This window comes from Phaethon aethereus (assembly GCF_964289735.1).
Source record: "Phaethon aethereus genome assembly, chromosome: 2".
NCBI classification, from domain to species: domain Eukaryota; kingdom Metazoa; phylum Chordata; class Aves; order Phaethontiformes; family Phaethontidae; genus Phaethon; species Phaethon aethereus.
The window spans coordinates 166,488,316-166,512,423 of NC_138582.1; the positions used below are offsets into that span (position 1 = coordinate 166,488,316).

A 24,108-nucleotide genomic window follows, 5' to 3' on the forward strand; every position below is an offset into this window, starting at 1 on the left:
ACTGCGTTGGAGCTGGGCCTGATTGAGATGTTGGGTCGGGTTCATTGAGCAAATGTCTGTACTTCTTCCCTGCAGCTCCTGAGAGAGCGAGGGTTGGTCCCGGAGTCACTGGATGTGGATGGCCCCTGCGGTCTCAGAAGAGTCCACACTGCTTCTTCTCATTCTGCTGCTTCCATTTGGGCATCTGGTAGAACTCATCCTTGGACTTCCCAAAGATATCGTGGAAATCGGCATCAGAGAGATAGTACTGCAGCGGGAGGAGAGAGCAAGGAGAGGTCAGCTTTGGCTTTTGCAGAGGCTGGGACACCTCCATCAGCTGTATCCCTTCCTCACTGTGCCACTGTTGACCTCTGACTCCAGGCCAACAGCTCCTGTCCAGCTGCCTGTCCTCATGGTGGGAAGTGGAATGTCTCAGCAACTGTTCCTGCTTCCCAAAGTAACAGAGGAGTATAAGCCCAGCAGCCCAAAGGAATGCTCTGGTTTTGAGGGGTTAGCATGCTCTGGCTGGGATTTGGTCCCTGCTAATCATGCTGAGGCCAGGACAATTCATAGTGCATGGGAGAAGTTCTGCTGGCCAAAGTTTTGGGTGGTTTCTTAGGTAGTGATTGACAGTGAAAGCATCTCCCTGTCGCTCAGTTCCCTCCACCAAATATTCTACTGGAAATGTTCACTCCTGTTGCTGGAAAGGCAGAAAGCTCTCTAGATAGCAGGCTCATCAGTGACACGGAGAAAGACCCTGTGGGAAATGGAGGTTGAGTTTTCCCCGGCATTTCGGGTAGAAGAAAGCACTCATGCACAGCCCAGCTGAAATACAACCATTAGCACATGGGCATTGCCACGGGGCAGAGCTGCTAGCCCAGCTGTGATCAGCTCTGTGGCTGTGGATGTTGGTCTTTGCCAAGAGATCTGTTGGGGCAAGATATTGGTCAAACTTGGGTTGTAGAGAGGAGAAGGAGTCAGCCCCCTGCGTCCCTCCCATTGGTGTGGTTGGACTCAGCTACAATCACTGCCAAAATCCTTGGGCTGATCAGAAATCTGAGATGTGGCATTCCTCCCTGTCCCTGGATGGGATTTGCTGAAATGCAAGCTTTCTGACAAAAAAATTAGAGATGCCTTCTGGAAGTAGTTTCAAATGAAAACAAACACCCACAGCCCAAGCAAATACAAATCCTGGCTTCATTCTCAGCTGTGTCACCTTGTCTCACAGGAGCTGCACTTTCGCTTTCGATTCTCTGTCCCTCCAAGGGCAGAGGTTGGGTGACAGAATTAAACAGCTCCACCAGAAGAAAATGGTTTGAAAATTAACTCCTTAAAATTATTTTTTCTTCCAGAAAAAAAAAATTAAAAATACTGCAACTATGGTAAAACTACCACAATTTCCTCTCATATAAAGATCCCGCTTTTTGAGGAGACCTACGTGTCCAGGTAGCATCAACTTGAGCCTGAAGCAGGACTTAATAGCTTAATGTACTAGCACCCTTAGCCAACAACTAAGTTCCAGGTTAAGCTACAAAGGCATCAAACCAGTAATGCTGTCACCTCTTTTTTAGTGGGATCCACTCCTTCTGGAAGTTCATCCACCGTCTTGTTCATCAGCACCTCTCGGGAGTAAATTCCTTCACCGTTGGGCACCAGGGAAAGGCTGCTATTGCTGTAGCTGTTGCTGTCACTGTGGTTGAAGTGTGATTTATATTCAGGGGAAGCACTTGCCGTACTTGAACCAGCCAAGTTGGTCATGCTGAGGGTCCTCTTGTTCAGGCTGATGTTGCTAAGGTCCTGCCAAATGGAGGAAAACATCTCAAAACAAGAAGCTCTGGCAGAGCAACTTGGGGGTTGTCCCAGGATCTTTCTCTCTGTTGGGGATGAGGGGACTGTTTCTGGCACAGACTATCTGTTGGTCTGTTGCTCCAAAGTGGCAAGGAGAAAGTCCGAACTAAAACATTAGTCCAGCAGCTCCATCAATGTTACATCTTGATGTTAAGACTGCTAAAAGCACAGCACTGTTAAGAGCCCTTAGAAATAACTGGAGATACTTACAGTAGTCTCATTTTTCTCCAGATAAGAGCGGGGAAGGTGCGTGTGGGAGGACAGAAGGTGAGATTAGGTAGCTGTCATGTCTAAAACGTCTAAGTTACCTGCATACCCTTCCCAACTTGCCATCTCTCCTGGTTCAAAGTCCCTGACACTTCCTTCCAGCCTTCCTCCTGCCCCTGTCTGGGGCAGAACTGGTCCCATGTGATGATCGTGCCTGGGACTGTTGGGACCTTGTTTCCTCTGTGTTTTGTAGGATCTCCCATTGGGGCTGTACCCTTCTTGACCAGGGGCCCTTTGTCCAGGGTCTCAGCGGCCACAGCACTGCAAACTACTCATACAATGCTTGACTGCACGCTCATTTAGCCGCACACACTTTTATTTGCACAGGTGGTTTAGAAAGCAGCTGGCCAAACTCCTGCCCACAGATGCCTCCGAACAGGACTGGAAAAGGCCCTGGTGTATTTATGGGTTATTAATCACATCTCCCTCTGCTTTCCACAGAGGAGCACAGCTCTGACCCTGACAGCCTGAGGTCCCCGTGCCTGCTCCGACCGTTATGTCCTCTCTTTTGTGCCAATGCGGGGGACACGGTGGTGTTTAAACCCAGGCGTTTCCCACCCATATGGCCGAGAAGCAACTCACCACTTTGATCTCGGATATAGCCGACACATCTCCTAAACTGTTCTTCATCTCCTCGTAGGACTTGCCATCCTAAAGGTAGAGAGAGCTGTAAGAAGCACGGGCTGACTTTAACTAACACGTGCTCCTGTTCTCTAATAAGGTCAGGAGATCACATGAATTTTAAAGCGTAGTGGTGCCCATTGAGGTGGCAGCTGGTGCCTCCTGAAATCCCCAGCTCCTGGAATCAGGAGACTGTGCCAGAATCTGAGCTTTCACTTGAAAACAAAGAAACAAATGGACTTTAGCCTTTGCAGTTGTACAGTAACAGGTGAAAACAGGACATTTAAAGACTTCAGAGAGCAGAAGGCAAATAAAGAGAAATCATATTTACTGCTGGATTTAAATCTTTTAAATTTTAAAGGAATCTTTCAATGCATTAAAATTTGGGATAAGATTAAATTCCTTTCATTCCCTTCCCTGTTTCATTTAGTTAAAGCTACAGATCTTTCACATCCTCAGTCCCAGAACTCTTATAATTTGGTGCCATGTATTACCAGCCACCTCTTACTTCCTGAAAAAGGAATATACTAGATATATTGGCAAAGCTGATGACTGTATTTTCCTAAGCAGCCAGGAGATGTCAGTTCTTTACAGAATCATCCAACAAAGTTCCCCAACAAGAACAAACAACATAAACACATGGACTGCAGAGCAAACAGATTCAGACCCAAAACTGAGCAATGAACACACACACCAGATGTTTCTGGGATGTCAACAATTTGGGTTGCTTGTTTGTAGTTGCTGAAGCTGCCTAGAGGGGATATTTTTAGAGGCACATATTTTATGAGTTGTATCCTTTTTTTCCAACAGTTCCTCTGAAAAAAACAAGTTTTGACCTTTGTTCTAAGCATCAACATTATTTTAAGGGTCAGTGCTCTGAGAGCTGCTGTCTTATTTGTCCAAATCCGGCTGTCAAGACAGGCTCTCTACCACCACACCGTTTGCGAAGAAAGATGATGCAAACCCAGAGACAGGAAATGAAATATCTCTGTATGAGATTTCCTGCAGTGTGAAGTCCCCTGGGGACCTTCAGCCCACTGTCCCGGCTGCCCAGCTGCAGGCACGGGGACTTTACTCACAGCCCTTTGGGCAACCAGAAGACGGAACTGCTTGTGGAATGGCTGAACACTGATGTTCATAGAAAAAAAGAGGAGAGAGAAGGACGGTCTCACTGGGGAAGGGCCTGGAAAAGCACCACCTGGGAGCTGAGCTTTTCCCAACCACCCATCATCTCTCATTTTTCTTTCCTTCAGCCGTGCGCACCAGTGCCATCGGGTGGCAGGAATTTTGGCAGCATTGCTTCCACCTCCCTGTTTGCTATGAACGGATACTCTGGGTCTGTTAACCACCAAAGCCCCACCAGGATTTTCCTTTATTCCCAATACACTCTGTGCTGCAACACCAAGCCCCCAGGCTGGCTGGCTGGACCTGCTGGTCCATAGAACCATAGGATCACAGAATCATAGAATAGTTTGGGTTGGAAGGGACCTTGATCATCTAGTCCAACCCCTGGGACATCTTCAACTACATCAGGTTGCTCAGAGCCCCGTCCAACCTGTCCTGGAATGTCTCCAGGGATGGGGCATCTACCGCCTCTCTGGGCAACCTGGGCCAGGGTTTCACCACCCTCATTGTGAAACATTTCTTCCTTATACTCAGTCTAAATCTACCTTCTTTTAGCTTAAAACCATTACCCCTTGTCCTGTTGCTACGGGACCTGCTAAGAAGTCTGTCCCCATCTTTCTTATTGGCCCCCTTTAAGTCCTGGCAGCTGCAATAAGGTCTCCCCAGAGCCTTCTCTGCTCCAGGCTGAACCTCCCCAGCTCTCCCAGCCTGTCCTCCCAGCAGAGCTGTTCCAGCCCTCGGAGCGTTGCTGGGGCCTCCTCTGGCCCCGCTCCAACAGGTCCCTGTCTCTCCTGTGCCGAGAGCTCCAGAGCTGGATGCAGCACTGCAGGGGGGTCTCACCAGCCCATGGTCTGCACAGGGTTAGTGCACCGCTCCTTCCTCTGACCACACTGTGCACAGCCAGGGTTGGAGACTGGGTCCCGACAGCACGCGGTAGAGCCCTATGCACTGGGCACACAAGCAAACCTCTGCTCTGCATTCTACTCCTGAAATGATCTGAAGCCAGTGTGTTTGAAAGAGGAGAGAAACGACTTCTCCCTTTCCTAGGCAACTCCTGGGGCGGGTTTCCATTTCTGTATAGCAAAGAGATGATATTTGTAATTGACCTTTGAGAAGAAGGCTTTTTTGCAGGGACTAAGGGTGACCTTGCTCAGGAGCTTCTGGGCTCTGATGGGCAGTCTGCAAACCTGGAGATGAGACCTGTCTGCTTGCATCTTTCATTTTGCCAGAGTTTGCCCTTAAAGCTGGGTCATACATTTTTTCTCTGTGGCTGTATTTTGAAATATGAACATTTATGATGTAAGTTGCCTTTGTTGTCAGCCATTTTTGGCTGAAATCACAAACCTGATTAGAACCCAATCTGTTTTAAAATAAAAATGTGAATATTGTGAGTTACAGCACATTTACTTATATTTGCAAAAGCCTCAGTTTCATCAATCAGGTGGTTTTTGCTGGCGAAGGAGCAGAAGCTGCTCAGGTAGCACCAGGAAGCCATTGAAGCTCAGGACATGCCATAGCAAGGTTTTGCTCCATGCACCTCAGAGGATACGGCTCACTGACAATAACACCCTTTAAGCACCACTGAGCACATGTGCACACCACAGGGCTTTTCCAGCAACTTACGCTCCATTTGTAGGGATCCCAAGCGTTGAACCATCCTGTGAAGTTGAGGGGTTCATAGCCCTGCTTCACCAGTATTATTGGAGTTGCCAAATCTCTCCCTGCCGGATGGGTCTTGAGATACTCCTTAGCAGAGGCAATTGCCTCATTCCTCTCATAGGTGTTGGACGCTTTGCCAACCCAAAGGAAAATCTGCAAAGAGAGAAGGCGTTGAAGATCAGTAAGTAGTTGGGACCTGTGCAGACACGGCTGTTTGTTCACCCCTGCCAACTGAAGCAGAGATAAGACAGGAATTGTTGTTTCCCAATAGTCCTCTGGGATTTTGATCCCAGACTTCCTCCCAGCCAAGAAGGATTTTGCTTTTGAGACAGGCTCAAAGCGTAAATATTTCAGAAAACAGTTCTCAAATGCTTTGAGGTAGCTAAACTCAGTTCTTGCGTGGCTGAAAAATCAAATGGCCTCAGAAAGCAAAGCCCTTGGAGTCAGTTTCCGATAGTCTAGAGCACGTCTTCAGCATCGGTGCTGGGAAATGAGGGGGAGGGTGTCTGGGTGCCACCCCCTTGTATGAGCTGGAGCAAGTCCAGCTCTTCTCGCCTCAGAGCAAGGCATGGACCAGGTGTCTCTGTTTCCCCCTTTCTGACACAGGGCTAGCAATACCACCTCACTCACGTGTTTTGTATCTGGGTGAGTAGGATTGGACATACGCCTGCTTATCTGACCAAGCGTTGTGAAGGGCTTGGAGATGGGACAGAAGGCATATTGCCCTCGGTTTCACATTGAATGATGGATTCAAACAAATTAAGCCATAACCTGTTTAAAAATATGTCTGGAGGGAAAAGGAGGGGGAGTCAGTGCTGACCTCTTCCCATGTGTCTAGCAGCATGACATCATCTTCATCCAAGTCTTCCTGGCAGAAGCCCACTACCTCTGTCATGATGAATCGACCCGTCTGGTTGGAGCACTCGAAGAGGCGAGGCTGGTAGTGTGTGACCTGCTCTTGAAACCTTCTCATGCATGGCAGGGAAAGAAAAAGCAAGAGAGATGGAAACCTTCCCCTCGTGGTTTACTGCAGGGCCCTGCCGCTGCTTGTCATGACCTCGATGGAAGAGGTGGGAACACGGCAACACTCATCTAAGGGCCTGAAAGTCAGCAATGTCAGGTCTCAGGGGACTCTTGGACAATTTTAACAATTTTTAAAGGTAGCATTTTCTCCACCCAAAGAGGGAAAAAGCAGAACCCTTCTCTCATTGTGGAGATGAACCTGATGTCAGGTGAAAGCTGCATAAGATCACTTGGTTGCAAAGGAACCCATCACCTGCCCAGAAGGCTGGAGAAATCCAGGTTGTTTCATCAATCTTCTGGGGCTGCCCATAAAGCTAATAATGGCTGGAAATGGAGCATGTGGTTCATGTAGCCCTTATGACAAGACACGGGATGGATTTACTGTGGGGAAAGGAGAAGGTAGCACACCCTTGTTTGCAGGGTTTGGATCTGGAGCTCCTACTTCACAGAAGGCCTGACCCAAAACCTAGGAAAGAGACATCTCGGTGTGGTTTTTGGCCAAGTTTTTGGTGATATTCTGACCTCGTGCTCCCTTTAGTGAGGACACAGGATCAAAATGCTCATTCACCTTCCTGCAAAGTTTTGATCCTTTGATTAATGTTGCCTGGCCAAGCCCAGAGGAACAAGCAGGTCAGTATTACCTCTTTTCACTGGCGTAAGGTGCTTTGCCTCCCAAAGCTTCCCAGAACTCTGCTGGCTCTTGTCCTTCCAAAATGGTGTGCTTGTCCCGTTTGGAAACTATGTCAGCCACCATTTTTGCCATCTCCCTCTCATCTCCGCTGCATCCCTGTGTTCAGGACAGAAGATTGAGGTGGCGTTAGGGACAGCCTGGCAAAACTTATCTGTGGGGAAAAGCTAGCTTGGTCCTACCCTACTCTGGAGAGTTTTAGACCTGCTTGAATACTTTTGAGAGTCTCATCTAAGCTGGTTGCTCAGAATCCATTTCTAGTACTTGAAGGGACATTCAGTGCAGCCAATGGCACCTAAAGCAAAACTCATATAATCATAGAATGGTTTGGGTTCAAAGGGACCTTTAAAGATCATCTAGTGCAACCTCCCTGCCATGGGCAGGGACATCTTTCACTAGATCAGGTTCCTCAAAGCTCCATCCAACCTGAACTTGAGCACTTGAAATGATGGGACATCTGCAACTTCTCTGGGCAACCCTTCTGCTTTGGTTTGATCTACCATCTCATCCTGAAACACATGAGTACCCCAGGACAAATGAATATGCTCTAATCCTGGCTAATTTCTTACAGCTGGAGAACCTGGGGTGCTTTATTCAGCTGAAAGCTGTATGAACATCTAAAATCATAGAATCATTTGGGTCAGAAGGGACCTTTAAAGGTCATCTAGTCCAACCCCCCTGCAATAAAAGCAGGGACATCTTCAACTAGATCAGGTTTCTCAGAGCTCCATCCAACCTAACCTTGAATGTCTCCAGGGATGGGGCATCCACCACCTCTCTGGGGAACCTGGGCCAGGGTTTCACCACCTTCACTGTGAAACATTTCTTCCTTATATCTAGTCTAAATCTACCTTCTTTTCATTTAAAACCATTAACACTTGTCCTATGGCAACAGGCCCTGCTGAAAAGTCTGTCCTCGTGTTTTTTGCAGGCCCCCTTTAAGTCCTGGAAGGCTGCAATCAGATCTCCCCAGAACCTTCTCTTCTGCAGGCTGCACCCCCCCAGCTCTCCCAGCCTGTCCTCCCAGCAGAGCTGTTCCAGCCCTCAGAGTATTTCTGTGGCCTCCTCTGGCCCCGCTCCAACAGTTCCATGTCTCTCCTGTGCTGAGGGCTCCAGAGCTGGACGCAGGACTCCAGATGGGGTCTCACCAGAGCAGACTAGAGGGACAGAATCACCTTGAAGTGAGGTGAACCCCCAGATGGGTTACTTCTGTAGAGAGGGCTCTATAACTGCTGATCCTCCACAGACAGAGCCTTCTCCTGGGTGCACCTTCCTCCATTGAAATTAATGGGCTACCTGCCCAAGGACACACCTCCACAGCTCAGTGGAGGTAGGACACTCAAGTCCACATCAGCAATTTTGGTTTCCTTTGGCTGCCTCCCCTGGACTCACTGCGGTCTCACCTTCCCACACCACAGGTAGCAGACTTGGCTGGTCGTCAGCAGGAAGACATCATTGGAATTGAGCGAGGAGGCCCGGGCCGGCACCTCCGTGGCCTTTGTGTTTATCTCATCCGTGCCCCTCACCTGGAAGAGGCGGATCGACGGCTCGGGTATGCTTTTCTGAGCCCGGCTTGTGCCGCCCTGCAAGGAAACAGAGGGAAGAATGGTGTTGGGAGGTGAGGAGGACACACAAATCCAGGGTGTGACTGGTTTGACAAAGAAGGCTTTTGGGCTCGCAGCCCTCTGCACTGCTGCAACGACGGACCATGGCCCTGCACAGACCAGGTGAGGAAATACAAATACTTTCTGGCTCCAGGTCAGAATAAAACCCACATGTCGTAACTTCCACATTTCTCCCTGATTACTCTGAGTCTTGACCAGCTCCTGTCAAGGTGCTCAAGTTCAATGTGAGCAGATCTAAATGTTTGCAAAGTATTTCCCATGTAAACTGGGCAAGGCAGCTGGACTCTGATTTCCAGCTGTGCTTGGCTTAGCTGAACATCTGCCACAGAAGCCATATGTTGGGACCAACACTGAGAGCTGAGGGCAATCCCCCTCTTCCCCAGCCATTTGCCATGTCTCCACCACAGATGTCGGCAGCCAAAGCAGCAAGTGAAGTTGATTAGAAGTTAACATGATATAATTCAAGCAGTGACAATTCAAATCATGTAACTGTAGGATACTTTGGAGGACCCTCTCTGGATAGTGGCATCTGTAATTTACAGAATGATTGTTTTATTGTAACTTTGCAAAGTATTTTGGGATAGAGTTGGAAAGAACATCGCATATTAACGCTGGAGCACAGGGGTGGACAGCTGAGTTTGGGTCAGTCCCGGACTGTGTTTACACATATGGTGTTCAAACTACTTGGGCATTAGTAGAAATGTTCCACCACTTCCATTTGCCAGCCCATGCAGACCTGGCAGGCTCCTTTCCTGAATATCAGCCCATTTTTCTGGACTATTTCCATTGCAACTGCCAAGGAATCGTTGGTGCTTGCATCTTCCATTGCCCATGCACACAAAACCACGTTACCTCGTAAATGACCAGCTTGCCCTTAAAGATTGCCAGGAAGTGTGTGGGCTCCTTGCCCATTGTCACGCGCACTTGCACAGCCTCATCCCCATGCTTTTTGTCCAGCTCGATGGCATTGAGAGCACAGGCAGTGATTTCATCCACAGAGGCATGGCGACCCTGAGGAAGAGAGAGATGCCACATGCAGTGTCATGAGGTGAAGGGTGTAAAGCTCTGCACAATGTAACATCTTGCCAGTCCCAAGCCCTGTGTACAATATCATGAGATCAGAGTTAAAACTACCAGATGTTTAGATTTCACTTGCATTCCGGTTTTGGAGACTTTAGCATCCCATTTTCAAAGCTTTTCTCTGCATTCCAGGGGAGGTAAATATACTTTCAAAAGGAAAGCAGAGATAGTCATATACTCACATGACTCCAGGAGCTGAGGCTTTAAAGGATGATCTGAAAGACTGCAAAGTTTGACCTCAGCCCTATAAGCCCCATAATCCTCCACTACTTCTGTTTAACATTGCTGGCTCTCAGTCTGATACAGCTTGGGCTCAGAGTGTCCATGCTGTCTACAAAGCCCAGCTTGGGATATTTGCAATGGACAATGGATGAGCAAAGGGCATGTGAGTTCTTCTGGATGTTTGGGTTGGGATTTTTGCGTGTAATTGCTTCCTTCGGCTTTATGCTTCCCGCAGACACAGCACAGTCCTTTCCGCTTTGGTTTGACCTACCTGCCACATGTAGAGGACATAGTGAGGCCTGCCTGACCTCAGGTAGGTGTAGAGGACCAGGTAGCAATCACCCCCGTAAAACTGCCCGTATGTCTTGGGATTCACTGGCTGCATTTGCAAGTCCTCAATCCTCCACACCTAGTGACAGAAACATCTTGGTGAGCAGCAGCGGAGTCAACATGAAGACAGAGCACAGAGCCTTTGCTAGCAGACCACTGAAATTCAGGTATTCATTTGGAAAGATAACCCTTCCTTTCTCTCCTAGAAGCCAGCCTATGTTTCCCCCAGCTTGATCAAGTGCTTGCCGGCAAAGTCAGGTCTCTCCCGTGACTGACACAATACATGTGCCAGTAATGGACTTTCAGCAGTCGGTGGCCCTCAAGGAGAAGCAGCCTCCAGGTCCCTCTCAGCCCCACAGCCCCTCTCTCAACCAGCTCCATCTTCCATGGGAGGCCACAAGAATGGGAGAGGGGCCTCTGCTCTGCACAAGTTTGGTTGCTATGGACCTAACTGGGAGACAGTGTGAGAAGCAGTTAACTGTATGAGTCTCATGACCCACACACATGGCAGGAGAGGAGTTATCTTGGTGGCTGCTTCACAGTACTGGCCATGGGTAGGGGGTGAAATGCCCCTCAGCTACTGCAACTGCTGCATTAGTTAGAGTTTGCAGGCACTTGGCTCTGGCTGCAGCCATGCCCCCTTGGGGAGGGTAGGTGGGCACACCTTCACAGCTCCGTACAGCTGCTGCGTGTGAAAAGGCAGAGATGTTTGGAGACACGTGGTCAGTGCATGCTCTGTCAGCAAAAGGAGCTCCCTCACCTCTATCTCCCCGGAGGCATCGTCTACCATTCTCTGCTCAGCAGCTAGCTCCGGTCTGGCGTGGAGCTGCGTGGTGTCAAACTTCACCTGCTCCACCTTGGCTGCATGCACCAGCAGAATAAACACAAGAACCCAGTGAACGCACAGTAACATACAAACCCTCTGCACCACCCTCACACACACACACAATCACTATACACGTGAGAAAGAAAGATCTGGCTGGTGGCTGCAAGAAGCCAGTCTTGCCACCAGTAAGCCAATGTTGATTTTGGAATATGCAAGAGCTCACACACCCAGTGTTGATCTGTTACAGGCTGGCAGATGCCCATATAGCGCGTTCCAGTGATGATTGGCTGGTAAAAACATTAATTGTCTCCTGACTGAAAATTCATAATTGTTTTCCAAATCTATACATATATCCCTCCTTTTAAAATGTTGCTTTCAGAAATAAAATGGCTACATTTCTCCAGCTCACGATAAAGAGAGAGTATTTATGGACAGCATGGAAAGAGCCAGAGGTGACGAGAAAAGAGAGAACTTGCAAGGGAAAGAGATTTGTGGCTCTCAAGCAATTGTTGATGGAGACATTCAGCATCTCTGCCACCATCCCATCATTATTCAATAAGTTCTGTCTCTTCAGTATTGTTTACTCTTTGGGGTTAATGCATTGTAATATTCGCTTCAGCAGTGTGATAAATTGAGGCACCATTTACACCTGGTGTAAAGACAGAATAATTCCACTGAATGGATGCCAGTGTAAATGAATAGAGCACGTTGTTCCACGCTTCCTTATCAGGTTCACCATTAGCCCTTCATAAAGAAAACTAGGAAGCTATGTGAGTGTGAAATTTTGCATACAAGTTTTCAGATGAGAGTGATGTTCTGCCAACATTTACATTTGGAATAAGTGGCAGTTTGGTTCATGTGAGAAGCCTCAGCAGTTCTGAATGTTGTTCAGCTCCTGAATCCTTTGCATCTAGTGAAGAAGGTGTAAAATACAAGGCATGAGAAGAATGTGCGCTAGATTTTCAAGATAAGGCAGGAGACAGTTAATGTGAATGATGTTCCGCAGCTGTTGCTTAGCACAGGTAGGAAAGCCAAATCCAGGACAAACATGCTCACCAATTTTGCCAGTAGTGTAGACTTTGCCCAGCCCTTGTGTTTCATCCTTTTCTGTCCACCTCTGGAAGAGCTGTTTAAACATGGCTGACTCTGCTCCATCATTGATCACTTCAATGTTGGTGGATGAAGGATAGCCTTTGGCTTGGATAAAACCCTAGTGGGATTGAAAAAGGGCATTAGCAGGGACACACTGAGCTTTTTACAGACATGAGAAGAGGGATGTGGACCTGAGCCAGCCCAAAGAGTGAACGTCCCCCACTGAACACAGTGGCATGACCAAGGGCAGGATTCACTCCAAGACTTGGATTCAGACTTATAAATGGAGGTGTCTACAAGCTCTCACTGTAGTATCCATGTTTATTTCTGTGTTTAGGACACTGAACTCTGCCTCTAGAGGCTGGTCACCTGGATCACATCCTAAACTTAATCTCTGCATGGCACCTTAGTCTTGAAGAAAATCTCACTCAATGGGTCTAATGAAAAGCTGCCTCCTCTATCTCATACAGCTCCATAGATGGCTTCTGGTGATGGATCAAGGAGTGGAGGAGAGGGAGCAGTGATTATGGTTTGCCCATAACCTGAGAACGTAGTGCAGTTCTTAGCTGCCTCTATCCCTTCACTACACTGGCATGCATGCTCTCTATCACACTACAGGGAGGACAATCTCCCTGTTTTAGAGAAGGATAAAAAGTTTGGAGGGAAGCAAAGTACTCCAGAACATGATGTGTGTTCTCAAGGGGCTAAATTCTCACAAATCTCTATTATTTTAATTTTTTTTTCTAAAACCAAAATTATTCCTTCGCAATAGAGCCACTATTGAGTTAAAAGACTACTTCAACAGAGGTGCTTGATACAACATGAGAGGGAAGAAAATTATCTGTGTTCTGCCACAACGCCAAAGTCATTGCTCAGTTTTTGTGAATTCCTCTCATGTTTATCTTGGCAGGCTCCAGGATGACCTGGAGGTACAGTGCTGACAGCCATGGTTCAGGGAAAGAGCCTGATTGTGGGCTTCTGAGCATTCATGTTCTGCTGTAAATACTGCAGCCACGCACTACTCCCAGGGAAAACCAGAGCAGATGGTCTTCCCATCCCTCCCACTTGCCACACTGAAAGAAAGAGATATCTTTTGTTCTACATGTGTAGCTCAGGGCCAGAATTTGCAGAGCTGATTGCCTACTAAAAAGCATCTGAGTTAAACTTTTGAAAGGAACATAGAGGACTGTGAGATAAGTTTTAAGGCAAAGTTTGTCTAAGCTTTTCTTCTCTGAGACAATAGCTGCAATTGGCTTTGAAGCTGGGTGTCTCCAGGTAAGGCCTTATTGAACGTGAGGCCACTGAAGTTCAGTATCTCCTAGTAAGATCTCGTTGAAGATGAGGCCGTTTATCATCTTCACATAAGTAAGAAGATGAATTTAAAGCTAAGTTCCCTTGTAGCCTTCACTTCAACTTGCCAACTTGTAAAAACCTACAAAATGCCTTACTTGCTCAGGCTCCCTTGAGGTTAATTTTTTCTGAAAAGAAGTGTTTAGGCATGCTCTGCCAACAAATAACTGTATGGCAGCTCATCTGGAGGAGAGACATAGGTGCCAGGGCGCTATGCTGGTGTGCTCTACCTTAACATGAGTCCTGGTCTTGCCTCAGGTTGGCCAATCTGAATTAATAGCAGTTAATAACAGTTCTCCTTCTAGCCAGTGGAAAAGCCTTGTATCATCTTCAAATTCACATGCAGAACCTGGGCCCAGACCCGCTGGTGTTATGAAAAAGACTTGCTGCCTGTGATGGACTTGCGGTTGAGGCACGTAGCACCTACATACAAGGTCTGGCTTTTCCAGATACCCCAAGTATTCAGGTTCCCCACTGACTTGCCCAAGGCATTACACTTGGTTTGCAACACAAGATGCCTTTCTGGGTCAGAGCAGTGGTCCGTGCCACCTAAGGGAGTGGCATTAAGAGATGCTATTTAGTGAGCACACATGAGCTTGGTGGCTGTCTTCAGTGTGATCCCTTCACTTTCCCCAGCGTCCACAATATTGGGTCATGGTTGTTAGAGGATATAAGAGCCCCTTTAATATCTGTTTACAGACCTGTTGACCATGAATTTGTCTAAAATTTGTCCCATCTCAACCCTGCTGATACTCTCTGCCTCCACCATCTCTTGAGTCAACAAATTTCAGAACTTCAGCATTTACTGTGTAACAAAGTATTTTATTTTATACTTTCTTTTCTTCAACAAATTTCTTCCTAGTTTCAGAGGCAGATCTTAGTTCTAGTGCAATTTGGTGGCTAACAATTCTGTGTTTATGTCATCATGCCTCCCTTAGATATTTAACTTCTCTCTCTGTTATTATGCAGGCCAGCTCCTCAAGTCCTACACTTAATTGTAATTAGTGGTTGGCTCTAGATTAGCACTTAGTTAAGTGCATGACATTGTTTGCACTACATTACAACTCACCACAGCTCGAGAGAAGGCTGCTTTTTTCTCTTCCAGGCTAGAGGCTTTTCCTCTCCAGACATAAATCTTAAAACCACCTTGGTCCAAAATGTAGCAGTCCTGAGGTGAAATGGAAAAAACAGATGTAAAAAACTCTGCTCAGGCAAAGGTTCTCTTTTGTAGCCTACCCAGGTTGGATTCGTGTTGAAGATTTAGATTAGATGTAGATCTAGGTAATTTCCTTGCCTTGCAGAGCTCTAATCCTGGTGCAACCATTAGCAGAGGCAACAGAGGATGGATTTACTGTGGTTCATAAATGGACTACAACTACCATCAGGGGTTCATGGGAATGCTGGCTTTGCGAGCACACCTGACCCAGGCAGCTACCCTTTAACTGTAATAAGTTAAAATATGTGTTTTTCCTAGGCACTGATGAAAACTGGCCATTACCATCTCATGAGAGATGTTTCCAAACCAAAGAACCACCAGCTCCAAAAGGCTCCAGAAGTGTATGCTGAAATACCACCCTCAGCCTGCTGTGCTACAACACTGCTGATGGTGGTGCTCATTTATGATAAATCTGCTACTAAAGGAGCAGGAAAAGTCCAAGTTAGGCATCTTCTGCATGACTATCTTTTGTCCCTGACCTGGAGCTAAAAGTGTTGCATCGTTGTGATCACGGCAGGATCCCAAACCCAAAGGGGATGAGATGGCCATCAGGCAGCCATGGCAGAGAGCTGGTGCCCCAAACTGACAACCCCTGTGTGATGAAAGACTTCTCGTTTTTCAAACTGAACTTTGACAAGAAAGGAAAGCTTCATATGCTTGTAAAAGGAGACCGAGATTTAACAAGGCTGACACCAGGGTGAATAAGGGAGCTGGAGCCGTGCAGCACAACACTGTTTTGTAATAGGCTGGTTTGCACTGCAGAGAATTAAGGATGAGCAATTCTCTGCCAAATTTTAGCCAGAAGGATATTAAGAAAGCCTCTGTTTTTTGAAGGCCTTTGGCCAGAGGGTCCGTAAGGAATGTCCCTCCAGGGTGGGTCACTGAGAGCAGCCACTTGCTGCAGCAGGAAAACGTATCTTCATGGTTTTGTGAGCAGAGTATCTATTTGCTCTGAATTTTGCAGATGGAGGGCTATCCCTGAACACCAGGTATTAAGAAGCCCTATTCCCATCTGGAATTTATTCTGGCCTGCAGCCCTCCTTGACTCTGATTGCCAAGCTAATGCTCTTGGCCAAGAGGGTTGATTTGCCGTCTCTCGTTAGAGCAGCTTCAACGCACCACCTACCTCTGGCCACTGAGGCTGTAGTAGGGACAAGCTGTCCTGTTTCAGAAGACACCTGATAAACCTGAAGGAGGGAAGGGCTGATAATTTTCAGGAAATGGGGTACCCCATTGAAACAGGTGCTCAGCTGAAAATTAAGCAAGCCACAGCATCCTTTTCTCTCTGTAAGGGCTGATGGCTTTCTCTCACCTCGTGCTGGAGAAGATCCTGTGTCAGGGGCCGGGTGGCTATCTCTTGTACCACCAGGTCATTGTCCTTCTCATAGACACTGAAAGACAGAGTCACCGAGCAGAGTCAGGCTTCACAGCACCCACCGTGAGAAGGGGTAGGGTTTGGAGCCCATCCCTGGACTCACTGGTAGAGCCGGACATTTGCTTTCTGCAGCTCATCTGCTTTCGTGTCCGGGATGGCGTCTCGGAGCTCCCCGCGCCTCTCACCCAGCACCATTTTCATGATCTGCATGAGATCCGGGGAGTCTTTCTCATTGTCAATGATGCCAATTTGAGCACGGCCGCCTCTTTCGCTGTCCCTGATGCTGCGAGCCAGCGCAAGACCCTGCACAAGAATCACCACGTGTAAGTCCTGATCCAGACAACAAATTCAGCAAGCCTCAGACCTAGAGCAATGACTGAGCACCAACAGTCCAAGACAGATTACCACAGCTCTCTAAAGCTCCTAGTGTCATCCAAAAAAAAATGTCTGTATCTATAACACCTGCTTATTAACTAACTCTTAGGAAAATATTGCTTATATAGTCACCACTGGTGCTTGCTCCCACAGGGCACAGACACGCAGTAGTCACAACAGGGGTTGCCTGTGTGTGAGAGGACATAAGCAGGACCCATGATATTCTGACATGGTCTGGGAGAGAGATGCACGCATGCCGAGGACAACTAGGCTGGATGCTGCAGAGTTGTAGGATCCTGCGTGCCCCATGGTGACTTTTTACATTCAAATGTTTCAAGTATTCAAAAAACATGGATGTTTTCTATGAAAAAAGCAGCATGAAATGCCAAGCAGCTAATTAGTCTGAAACATCCATTTCCCATGGAATTATTTTTTTCATGGTTTTTACTGCAATAGCTTTGAAAGGGGCCCCTCTTTGTTAGACCTAGGAAATGACCTGCTTGATTGCCAGGCCTGAGATTTACCATGGCCTGTTCCTCACAGCAGCCTTCCCTCTACCAGCTCCCCGTCCTCTGTGTCCTTTTCTCCACCCTCCGTTGGATCTTCTCCTCTAGCCATTGTGTCCTGGAAAAAACACCTTCCTTGTGAAGCTTCCCCCCCTCCTAAATCATCAGATGCCACCACAGGAAGAGCAGTCCCACTTGCCTTTTAATATGTATGATGACTGGCTACGCGTTCAGCCACCAACTTTGCTGATAACCCATTGATATATCTTGCTTTATTACACCTCTGTATCTCAGTTCCTCTATCAATAAAATAAGAATAATGACCCCTTTGCAAAGTGCCTTAAGAGCTATAGATCTGACCTATCAACACCTGGGTTATGTATTCCTTCTTGTCTCATACTGACCAACCTGGGGAAAAAAAAAATAATTAATCTACCCATGGTGTAGTTACTGCAGCTAAACATATTGGTGCTGCTGACTTTTTAGTCCCACATCACCATGCAAACTACAGGGCACAGAGGGATGGAGATGGACCTCCCCAGAGGGAGCTGGATGCATTTCTGGAGCTGAAGCTAGTGATGCGTTCACAGCTGCCCATGAAACTCAAGCTGAGGACAGGTCTGAACTGGAGAAAAGCACTTCCCTGGGCCTCTGATACCAGCAGATGAGCAAGTAGATGATTTACCATGATTTTTTCTTTCATCTGTGTGTTGTTGGGTTTACTGAGATTTTCACTGAGCAAACATTGATTCCTGTTTCTCTATTTTTCCGCCTTCAGGCATCAAAAAATACCACTAGTAAACTGAGCGGCTTTTTCCTGTACTTACCCTGGATTTCTCAGCAATGCTGCAGTTGGGTCCATTCCACTGAATCAACACTTTTCCAAGGTCCAGCAAGAAAACATCGCCCTTATTGAAACTGTCCCAGGAAAGTGCTACCTGTCACAAGGAAATTAAAGGGTTTGGCAAACCATGGGGGGACAAGAAGACCTGCAGGAGACATGTCACAGCCGTTGCGAACTTTCCCCTGGGGATGTAAGAACTGGTCTGCAATGACATGCTCATTTTTCTAGCACTCGGCTATTCACTGAGCCCAATGGTTTCTCTCAGGATAATACCAAACCCCTGAGCGAGGTCTTGAAAACTAACCTGTAGTAGGGGTCCTTGAGCAGAGATGAGCTATCTAGCAGGCAAACCTGGTTGAAAATGGGTGTAGGAGGAGAGGCAAGGAGCAATGATAAGGAGAGAGGCTTCTTCTTACCTCTGTGGCTGACACATGTTTCTTCCCCTTGACATGAAGAAGGCGCTTGATGTTGTACATATTGGTCTCCACGTGCTTAAATCCTGAAGCCACTCCTCCCTTCTTGTAGCTGTTGTGTAGCAGGGAATAAAGAGTTAGATTTGGTTAGAAAATACCTTCTCCTCTATCCTCTGAGAATATCTCAAGCTTTTGGTGACAACTAAAAAGCTACAGCCAATATAACCTCAAAGTCCTAAAAATGGAATGACAAATGCTGTGTTGTCTCACTTTACTCTTCATGATCCCTGCTCAAACCATGGTGTCCATCCGCCTGTTATGGGTGTTGTGTTGCTGTTGTGCATCTTGGGAGAAGGTGTATAGACGAACAGGCAGGTCAGGGATGGCAATAACACAACCAAACTGAAAATCCCATTAACCATTGCAGTGGCATCTCAGAATTGAAATATTCCATAAACATTCAATTAAAAAATTAAACATATTTTGCAGAAAACAGACTTTTTGCTAAAACTTGGTTTTGTTCACCTTTTGTAACCCACTTCCATATATCCTAGACCATTCTAGAAAACAGATCCAATGTTCATACTACAGTAATAATTGACACAATGTAATTTCCATTTATGGGAAAAAGAGACAATTGCTGAGAGTCTTATAGTTTTTGCCAGGCGGGTAATACATGTATTTTATCACAGCTTGGAAGAGACTGGCAAATGTGGTCAGGCATGTGAGTGATTCACAGTACTTTAGACTCATTTGGCCCAGTTGAACATATCCACAGGAGGATGCTCTGGTGATTAGTCCACCTGTCAAGGTGTGGAGAGAACATGCTTTAATTTCTCATTTTGCCTCAGACTTCCTGATTGACCTTAGCGATGTGGTTTAGACCATGACGAAGTCTAACTCAAACTGATTTCAGAGGCAGACAGGTTTCCAAATAGCTTTCTAAACCTCCATGTTTTTGAAGGTCTGAATTTTAGTCTTTCATTGTCCCTTACTCATCTTTAAGATGAGAGTAAGAGCACTTTTCTGTCTCACAAGAATCCTGAGGAAACTCATGAGAGGTTGTAGAGATGCACCATAGAGAGGTGTCAAAAGCCAGACTGGGATATAGGGTATTGATCAAGGATGGGTTTTCATCTGAGTGTTCTTCAGCTATTTAAAAGCAAGGCACTTAGGCTGTTTATTGACAGTGAAGGTCCTCCTGGAGGACAGCTATTGGAGTCAACTTCCAAAAACCCCAAAGTGAGCAAAGACCACAGGACTGGATTCAACAGTGTCTTTTAGATGGCAGGAGTTCAGAGTCAAACTTTCCTTCCACTACAGGAGTATTACTCCCAGTGTGAACCAAATCAGTGCTTGTCTTCAAGATGGATATTAGTCTGAAGTGCCCTGAATGGGTATATTAATCTAAAGTGTGTGAACAAGAGGAAGGAAAACCCTCAGGTGAATAAAAGGGAGGTTAAGATGCAATTATAGCAAATATCTCAGAAAAAGACCAGTAGAACAGAATGACATGGTTCCAGTCTCAGTGCTTACAACTGACTTTTTCAAAATGGCAAATTTTTCTTCTGAATTTTGACCAGCTTCAGGGCTGATCCAGATATTCGAAATATTGATGGCTCTGAGATGTAGAGAAGCAGCAGGAACTGTAGGGACCATGACCCACCTGTTTGCAGGGCATTTTACGCTACTCACATAATGCCATTGCGGAAATAGCTTTGGAAGGTCTCAGACTCATGTCCCTGCACTTCCCGGTGCTGCACGGGGTTCCCTCTGAGCGCATTGTCCAGCTGGGTGACATACAGGGCCGCGGCACCTTGCTCATCCTGAGATGAATCCTTGCCAATCCAGTAATGCAAATCCACACTGGAGCCGCGAGAGGTTCTTTTGGTCTGGAAGAGGTGGGAAAGACAAGTCAGGATGAAGACACAGCCCATATGTGTGTTTAAAACAATGCTGGACAGTGAGACCTGGCAAAACCCAGTGACCATGGAATCCTTTCCCAGGGCCTTTCCCAGTTCTGCTTTTCTTCTGGGCATGGGGAAACAGGATGGAGCCATAGGATGCTCCTTGGGAGCTCAGCATGGAGCCAGGGACCTGATTTGGGAAAGCATTTATGGGTCTTATGTACATATTGCACTGAAGGATGTTTGTGTCGTATATGCTTTTATAACTCTTGTTATCAAGGAAGGCTGAGCACCTGTGCAATTACAAAAATTAAGACATTTGACCTGCCATACTTTTGCAGAGTTTGATATTAAAACTTAAAGGATACTCTTCTCACAGATCACCTTTTTAAATGTAATGTACACTGCTATTAACTGGCCTGGAGATCCTATCCTGTCTTTCCTGTTCTTTCTCATATCACACTGCACTGTAACACAAATTGCCGCTGAATTCCTGCTGACCTGCAAAAAAGACATAACTCCAAACGAAGCTGAGCCTGTGTGTGCGTGCTGTGGTTCATCCTACTACAGGAAAACCAAACAGCCTGGAAAGAGGAGAAAAGCGACCCGAGAACAGGTGTGCTTATTGTTGTGTGAGTTGTGCCAGTTATTTTTCAGCACCTACTGTGTTAAATCCTATTATGGACATCTGGGAAAGGTAATAAAAGCTCATTTTATGAACTGGATTTGACATTAAGTTCTGTTTATTTGCTTTGTGCAGTGATACCACAGTGAAACACACTAGAAGAACGTGAATAAAATACAGCTCAGTTCCTCTAGGCACAGCTAATATTGCAAAACCACCCAATTTAATACACAGTTATTGAAGATGATCAAAGTCCCATTGTCCTGTGGACTATCTTTGTTTGGAGAGCCTCCAGTCAAGACGCAGAATGCAAAGATGAGTATTTTTACCCTCCCGTCAGCAGGGGAAAAGAGGAGCTGTGGGATGATCAAGGGTTTTTCTACCTGGGGAAGCTATTGCGACATAAACTGAGCCTGTGAGCATCAAAATCTATACTGATATTTAGAGTCAACTCCTTGCAAGGACACTCATACTCTGCTCTAAGCATGTCTTCCGGTAGTTGCTACCAAATCGGTTCAGCACTTGAAAGGTACCATAAAGGCATGTGCATGGTGAATTAGAGCATGAGACTCATTCTGTGTCATTATCCCAGCCTGCCTTCCTAGCTTGTGGATGTGTGTTTGTTTCTTGTGCGATAGTGGAGGCTTTGCTGTCTCTTGACTGACAGAGACGTTTGCAGGAGGGACACTCAGACCCAGGAAGTGGGAAATGATTCTGGTTTCCACCGTATGGACATTGTTTGATGTAATGGGGCCTGGATTACTCTACACAGATGAAGAGATTTGGAAGGAAGTCTGGGAGCTGAGCGCAACACATCATACTCCCACAGAGCTTCAGGAACACATGGCACTTTCTACAGCACGTATAGTAGAGCTGGTTCTCAGAAGTTCCTTATGCTTCTGGCTGGCCTGGGTTCAGCTGGTTGCAAGTAGGTCTGGACCAAATTTAAGAGTGATAGATGAAGTGTCCTAATGGGGACATGAGAAGGGCTACAGAGCCTCTCTGCTGCTTCTGTGACACAGAGTAGGTGGCACACCTCCATAACCCACATCATCCACTGAAAATGAGACTGGAGTCAGCCAACCCTCACACCCCCAGAAGACTCCCATAAGTCATGCAAATTTGGCCTTGGTTTAGTTTGCCAGGAATGTACTGGCCATTTTGCCATGTCTGGCCATGACTCAGTTGATTAGAAGATAAATAATTTTGATGAAATACTAAGTTAATGGTTCCTCTGGACTTCTGATTTACTAAACACACAGTGTTGTTGCAACAGCCACGTTAAATTCAGGCACGTGATTAGATGGTGAACGCACATGCACAACCACTTTTAGCCACAGTGCTGCTCTCACCAGTGAGGGTACCAAGGATCCGCATCAGAGCTAAACAAAAAGGGTTGAACCAGTTGCCTACCAGAGAGACCAACGTTTATTAGCCTTACTTACGTGCAGAATTATGTAACAGTCTCCTTCAAAAAAAGTCCCATAAGCCTTTTCAGGTACAGGAACCATCTTCATATTCTGTAAGGAAATGAGTGTTTGGGTCATTGCTAGAACTTCAGAGCCAGAAGTTGATGTGTGTGAAATCAGACAGCTGGGGTGCACGAAACACTAAGGTGACAATCAGGGTTTGGAGAAGGAAGAATCAGGGCTGTGCTTGTAAGCTGGGAAAAGCCACTTCTGGGGGAAATCCCCAAAGTACTAAGGGGTGGGAAGGGACAAATGACAATGCTGCTTGGACAGATTGACAAGAGTATTTTTCAGTCTCCTTACCCTTCTGCAATCCTGCAGGTCTAGAGCAAGAAGACCTGGAGGTCAGGATGAAGTGCTCCAGAGCTTGCATTTGTAGGGAATTTCCCAGGGGACTGAGCACATCTCACCCTAGGTTTAGGTTTGGGGCATGGTTTTTACTCAGTACCCATAAGTTCAAGGATAACTTTCACAATTTTGTTAAGATAACCACTTTGCCAGGGATTCATAGCATCTAGCAGTGCTGAGAAAAGACAGACTTGAGGACACTAATGTGTCCCTCACCCATGAGACCCTAATTGCATACTTCATCTGGTACAAGCGCACAATTAACCAGCCATGCCTGCCCAGCATAGATGCCTGGATGTGCCACCCACCAGTACACATGCAGCTCTTGGGCTTGAACTGGCTCTGTGGTTCCCTGGAATTAGAGACATACATTCTTCTGGTGGCCTGACTTGTTTCTCAGCATACCAGCTTGACCCCTGTGAACCATCACGTCTCCAATTACAGACCCTCTGGAAAGAAGCTTAGTACCGTGCTTTGGAGAGAAGTGGAAAGGCAAAGACCCCGTGATATTTGGAACATAGCTGAGACCTGTAAAGGGCCACCACCACTTGGAGACATGTGTTGGACACCCTTCCCACTGCTCCCCTGAGTGGACTCTGCACCTCGGTCTACACCCCCCTCTCATTGCAGCAGAATGTTCTTGGTGAATTGGGCCGGAAAAAGGCAGAATTGAGCACAGTCTGGCTCCAATCCAAAATCAAACACCACCACAAACAGAAAGTGACCTCGCAGGATGCAGTACCTCTCCTTGCAGTGACCCATTGATCAGAGTGGGAAAGACAAGGATGAAGTGCAAATACACTCCATGGGATGCCTTTGCTGCAAAAATGGGTGCTCTCTCCATGGCAGCTGCTGGTATAGACTAAGGTTACCTATGCATAACCCCTCTTCTTGGTGAAATAGGGAATCCGTTTCTGGTCTGCTAAAGCAGCCTTGCACTGGTTCCTGAAGGGAGTGAGAAAGCCTCCAGTGCTGGAGGAACAGCTTCAGTCCCACCAATTCATGTTTCCTTAGTCAATACTATCCCTGTTTTACAGAGCAGGAAACCAAAGCAATAACATTTTGAAAGTTGCACAGGGAGACATTGGGTCTCCTGTTTCCCCCTGTATCTTATCTGTAAGACCCCCTTTTCCCACCCAGATTACTTCAAGAATATCCCTTTCTTGAAACATATACACACACATGCAGAGGACATACAGCAGCATTGCCTCGTGTCATACCTCTATGCCCCATATCTGCAGTCCCAGCTTTCTCTCGATAGTTGGGAGATTTGTGTCACTGTCTGCCATCCTGCA

The 24,108-nt window shown here is 46.7% G+C and overlaps 1 protein-coding gene across 1 annotated transcript; it reads right to left on the reverse strand.

Moving 5' to 3' along the window:
• Positions 1 to 24,108, reverse strand: VILL (villin like). Its single transcript, XM_082015354.1, has 19 exons — positions 24,034 to 24,108; positions 22,442 to 22,516; positions 20,160 to 20,356; positions 18,468 to 18,576; positions 18,035 to 18,145; positions 16,430 to 16,629; positions 16,264 to 16,342; positions 14,805 to 14,903; positions 12,350 to 12,503; positions 11,228 to 11,328; positions 10,409 to 10,546; positions 9,688 to 9,846; positions 8,614 to 8,793; positions 7,164 to 7,309; positions 6,320 to 6,464; positions 5,464 to 5,652; positions 2,677 to 2,745; positions 1,540 to 1,776; positions 1 to 247 (listed from the first exon to the last, which is right to left on the reverse strand). The coding sequence occupies exons 1-19, from the start codon at positions 24,100 to 24,102 to the stop codon at positions 134 to 136; spliced, it is 2,571 nt and encodes an 856-aa protein (XP_081871480.1). The 5' UTR covers positions 24,103 to 24,108; the 3' UTR covers positions 1 to 133.